Source organism: Saccopteryx leptura, chromosome 3, assembly GCF_036850995.1.
Source record: "Saccopteryx leptura isolate mSacLep1 chromosome 3, mSacLep1_pri_phased_curated, whole genome shotgun sequence".
In the NCBI taxonomy this organism is placed as follows: domain Eukaryota; kingdom Metazoa; phylum Chordata; class Mammalia; order Chiroptera; family Emballonuridae; genus Saccopteryx; species Saccopteryx leptura.
This window is the reverse complement of record NC_089505.1, coordinates 64,671,254-64,676,841: the sequence shown is the minus strand read 5'-3', so window position 1 is coordinate 64,676,841 and position 5,588 is coordinate 64,671,254. Positions and strand designations below refer to the sequence as shown.

At 56.4% G+C, this 5,588-nt stretch overlaps 1 protein-coding gene across 1 annotated transcript; it reads left to right on the top strand.

The window, feature by feature from the left end:
• The first annotated feature begins 896 nt into the window (after window positions 1-896).
• On the top strand, window positions 897-4,082 carry CCDC8 (coiled-coil domain containing 8). The gene has a single exon (XM_066373814.1). The coding sequence runs from the start codon at window positions 1,685-1,687 to the stop codon at window positions 3,428-3,430; it is 1,746 nt and encodes a 581-aa protein (XP_066229911.1). The 5' UTR covers window positions 897-1,684; the 3' UTR covers window positions 3,431-4,082.
• Window positions 4,083-5,588: the final 1,506 nt, after the last annotated feature.

Sequence of the window (5,588 nt, the reverse complement as noted above, 5' to 3'; positions counted from 1 at the left end):
TTTCTCATATGTGCCTTGACTGCGGGCCTTCAGCAGACCAAGTAACCCCTTGCTCCAGCCAGCGACCTTGGGTCCAAGCTGGTGAGTTTTTTGCTCAAGCCAGATGAGCCCGCGCTCAAGCTGGCAACCTCAGGGTCTCGAACCTTGGTCCCTCTGCATCCCAGTCAGACGCTCTATCCACTGCGCCACCTCCTGGTTAGGCCCTGTCTCATATGTTTTAATGAGGATTTCATGAGTTGATTTTTTTTTCCTCGCTGCCATTAGAGCTGTTGGCATTCAACAGTCATGAGTTGATTTTATAGAAAGCCCTTACAATGGTGCCTTCTACTTAGGAGATACTCCATAAAACTTGACTATACGTTTTCCCCTCCATGGCTGCTCAGTATTTCACTGCAAAAATAAATCACAAAATTGAGTCAGTCCCTATTGAACACTTAGGTTCATTCATTCACTTCACTCAAAAATACTTATTGAGTATCTACTGTGTGCCAAGCCCGCGTTAGGGGCTGGTACAATAAGACTCTGGTACCACTTTCTCCACCCATATGTGTGGGTAGATAGGAAGGAATTGCTGGTAGCAGAAGTCATGTCAATTTAAAATGGTAATATACAGTGTCGATGGCACTCAAAGGACAGCCTCACCAGCACACCCACCTCCTAGGCCTGGCTGGAACCGGGAAGTTTAGAATGGCGGGTTGGGTAACTGCCGCCTTTCTAGGGGAAGGTGCTGACGTGGGCCTCCGCGCGCGTCCCGCTTGGAAGCGGTGGCCCCAGCGAGGCCTGGGGCACGGCCACACCCCCGTGCGGGAGGGGAGTGAGGGCGCCCCGAAGGGAGTGGACAGCCCCCTTGTCAGTCTTCTCGTGTCAGGGAGTGTAAGATGAGAAGGGGGAAGGTGGGCCTCACCCTAAGGGAGGGCGAGGAGGAACTTCCTGCCCCCGAGCTCAAGGCACAGCGCGCGCTGGCGGGGAGGCGGGCGGCCGTCAAGGTCAGCCTGGACTGGGGTGGCAGCCTGCCGAGGGGCGGGAGACCCTCTCGGGGGGCTGGGCTGCCTCCTCTAAGCTCCTCGGCCATATTGAATAGCCGCAGCTGAGCCCTCTTTGTCTACGAAGTCCTCTCCCAAGTTTCAGGCGCGTCCCTGGTGTCTGGGACAGGAGGAGCCACTGGCAACCCGTGCGCCCCAACTTGGAGCCGGGACACCACGTTTTGAGCTTGCAGTGGGCTTTGAGCCTCAGGACTGGCCTCACTCCGGCTCACGTAAGCATCCTGAAAATTGATTGCCACCAGTCGTTGGAGGGAGCCGGCCTTGGTCCAGACGGGACTTGTTGCAGGCGGAGAATTGGGAGGTGCTGGCTCATCCCCACGGGAGAGGTGAGACTCTCCAGGCAGCACTGCAGGGGTCCCATCCGGACTTCTGCTTCCAACACTAGGCTTCTTGCAGTTGGGGGTCGCTGGCCCTCCACTCCACATTTCACCCTGGAGATCTTAAAGACTCTCGAGAAAAGCCACGTGGGGGGCTGGTTCCCCTGGGGCTTCCTCCCGTCCCCCGACAGCCTGATCCTCTGGAGCGTCCCCGACGTCTGCAAAGATGTGGATTTGGACGTCCTCGTGGAAGCCTTGAAGCCCGTGGGGACTTTTAAGAAGATCGGCAAGGTGTTCCGCAGGGAGGAGGACTCCACTGTGGGGATGTTGCAGATTGGGGAGGATGTAGACTATTTGCTTATCCCGCGCGAAGTCAGGCTGGCGGGGGGCGTCTGGAGGGTCATCTCCAAGCCTGCCACCAAGGAGGCGGAATTTCGGGAGCGGCTGACCCAGTTTCTGGAGGAAGAAGGCCGCACCCTGGAGGACGTTGCCCGCATCATTGAGAAGAGCACCCCTCATCCACCCCAGCCTCCCCAGAAGCCCAAGGAGCCCCAAGTGAGGAGGAGAGTCCAGCAGATGGTGACCCCTCCTCCCCGGCTGGTCGTGGGCACCTATGACAGCAGCAACGCCAGCGACAGCGAGTTCAGCGACTTCGAGACCACTAGAGAGAAAGGTGACAAGGGCCACAAAGGCGCCGGGCGCGGCAGGAAGGTGCGCAAAATGCCCGTAAGTTACCTGGGCAGCAAATTCCTGGGCAGTGACTTGGAGAGCGAGGATGACGAGGAACTGGTGGAGGCCTTCCTCCGGCGCGGGGAGAAGAAGCCCAGCGTGCCACCCACCCGCCGCCGCGTTAACCTCCCCGTGCCCATGTTGGAGGACAACCTGGGACCCCAGCCGTCCAAAGCGGACAGGTGGCGAGAGTATGTCAGCCACGTGTCCTGGCGGAAGCTGAAGTGGAGGGTGAAGGGTTGGACGCCGAGGTCCAGCCCTGGAGTGGTGGATGAGGCCCAGCCGGCCTCTACCAGGGTGGAGAGTGATGAGGTGCCAGGTAATGCCAGTCAGGGGGATATAGATAATGCTGGGAACGCAGGAGATGGATGTGGGAACGCAGAAGATGGGCAGGGGGATGATGGAGATGGGCAGGTGTTTGAGGCGCCCCCAAAGCCAAGGCGATGGAGGCCCAAGATCAACTGGGCCTCGTTTAGGCTGCGCAGGACGGAGGAAGCAGCAGCCAGAGCTCAGAGGGTAGAGGCTGCAGATGATCAGAGGGTGGAGGCCATAGCTGACCAGGGTGCAGAGGCTGCAGAGGCTGCAGAGGCTGCAGATAACCAGAGGGCGGAGCCTGCAGATAACCAGAGGGCGGAGTCTGCAGATAACCAGAGGGCGGAGCCTGCAGACAACCAGGGGGCTGAGCCTGCAGATAACCAGGAGGCGGAGCCTGCAGATAACCAGGGGGCGGAGTCTGCAGATAACCAGAGGGCGGAGTCTGCAGATAACCAGAGGGCGGAGCCTGCAGACAACCAGGGGGCTGAGCCTGCAGACAACCAGGAGGCGGAGCCTGCAGATAACCAGGGGGCGGGGCCTGCAGACAACCAGAGGGCGGAGCCTGCAGATAACCAGGGGGCGGAGCCTGCAGACAACCAGAGGGCGGAGAATGCAGACAACCAGAGGGAGGAGGCTGTACATAGTCACAGAGCAGAGGCCCCAGTTGTCCAGGCAGCAGAGGCTGCATCTGATGAGGCAGAGGCCAGAGCTGACCAGAGAGCAGAAGTTGCACACAATCAGAGGGCAGAGGCCCCAGCTGTCCAGGAAGCTGGAGCCATAGCTGCCCCAGGGGCCACAGGAGCAACCCCAATAGCGAGGGCCCAGAAACAGGTCAAGACAGTGAGATTCCAGACTCCTGGGCGCTTTTCGTGGTTCCGCAAACGCCGGAGAGCCTTCTGGCACACCCCCCGGTTGCCAGTCCTGCCCAAGAGAGTCCCCAGAGCAGGTGAGGCCAGGGGCCTCAGGGTGCTGAGGCCAGAGGCCAGAGCAGAAGTGGAACAGGGAGTGCAAGAGGACCTGCTGTGAGGGAAAGGCAAGGGAGCTACAGAGCACCCTGCCAGCTGCCACCTTACCGGCCACCCACGGCGCTTCCCTCCTTCCTCTACTGGGTCAGAGATGCTCTTTCTGCCTCCACATGTGAAAAAGGAGGTAAAGCCCTGGCCAGGTAGTTCAGCTGGTTAAAGCGTTGTCCCAATACCCCAAGGTTGTGAATTCATTCCCTAGTCAGGGCACACACAGAAATTAACCAATGATTGCGTGGATAAGTGGAACAATGAAATCGATGTTTTTCTCTCCCTTCCTCTCTCTCCAAAATCAGTAAATAAAAAACTTAAAAATTAAAAAAAAAAATTGAGCAAGGGCCAGGCTGCGCCCCTCACATCTCCACCTAACACCCCTCTTTCTTGTTAAAATTTTATCTTTTCATGCATTGATTTTATTTTTTTAAATACAGACTCTTTATAGTAACCCAAGAATGTAAAGGAGGAAACCCATATGATGGGGTTGCATCCACTTTCTTAAATGCAACTCCAGGTGCTCCGCTTGAAGCCAGGAGGGAGGCTGGAGGCAGGGGAGAAATTCCCTGTTCTTCCCCTTTCTGTCTCTCTTTCCCCTGCGCACTTCACACTGACTGCCTCCCAGAACTTACAACGTGTAAATAAAAATGTTTACAAACTTATTTCTTGGCTTTGGAGTTGGCGGCTGAAGAGTGCTCCTGGGTGATTTGGTCATGCCCTTGTCCTCTCCACCCTCCATGATAGTGACCAGTGTTTATGTCACTTTGCTCACCATCCCTGCACGCCTAGATTCTGCTGGCTCCAAGTGTCTGGGGTCAGCAGTTTATACACTTCATGCACTGTACGAGAGACAGAATACTTATTGGGAAACGAGCCCAAATGCAGATTCTGCAGCCCTTCGCGCCAGAGCTGTGGGTTTGCTAGCACTGACTGTGCGGCCCAGGAATCTGCTTTGATCAGGTCCTACAAACACCCCCTGGGGCAGCTGGACCACTGGACAAATCGCTGCAATAGGAACGACCCCAAACAAGATGATGGAGAGGGTATTGTGGAGTGTGCTGTGATTACAGTTGGGAGAGAAGGGCGTTGCTAAGGCCCCATGGGAGCAGGAAAGGAAATTCACAAAAGGCCAGCTCTGTCTTCCTGACTGAGGCTGCAGTCTGGCCTAAGTTTCTTAGTTTTCTCCCCTTGGAATGAAAGAATGATACGGCCTCTCCTGCCCCCGCCCCAGAAGTGGTCATGTGGGTGCCGCTTGCTGTGATGCTCAGAGTAGCTTTGTACTGGGTGGAAGTCACAGCGCATAGCCTCGGCAAGAAGAAGCCCCCAGTGGGCTTTGAACTCCACTTGGAGGGACGGACTTTGGGAGCAGGGGGGCAGGGGAATAATCAAAGTGGGAGGAGCTGTCTGTGGAGGGGCCAGTGAACACTGGATGCCAGGTTGGCAGCAGCAGGGGGGGGGGGGCTGTCCGTGGCTATTGCCCATGTTGAAGAATAGCAGTCTCCTTGGAATGGGAGGTGGGGGAGCCTGTCTGTCTGGAGTGCTAGAAGGTGAAAAGAGCTGGAAGCAGAGGTGGTGAGAGACGCCCGGACAGTCTCAGAGACTTAAGGCAGTCTGTCCGTCTCCCCTCCCCTGCTGATTCTCAGTTTGTCCCACCTTTCCTCAGTGTCCCCAGCATGAGCATCCAGCGAGGCCTAGGAAGTAGGAGGACCCTTGAGTAACCTGAGATGGTACCAGGGCTTTTAGTATTCTTTTCAGTTCAAGGGGGTTTCAAATGGTGCCCATGGGGGTCCAGTCCCCAAATGCAGTCTGTTAGTGCCTCCTGGGGTGGTTTCAAGCATGCTGGGATTTTCAATGAGGAAGCCCCAGGAAACTGGAGTTTTGTTTCCAAACCAGCCCTTATTTGCACTGGCCCCAACTCCCCTAGCTGTAACCAAAGAGGGAAGAAAGGAACATGGACACAGAGATGCCAACCCATGACAGGCAGGGGCTTTCTGGATCCCCCTTTCCAGGCCTCATGGGGAGTGACAGGAAAAGAGGAAACTGTTATGGGGACAGAATGAGGAGGGATTTAGAGTCAGGCTGCTCATCTCACCTCTAGCACTGCCTCTGACAAGCTGTGTGACCTTGGCCTGGCTACTTAACTTCTCTGTGACAGCACTTACTCGTCT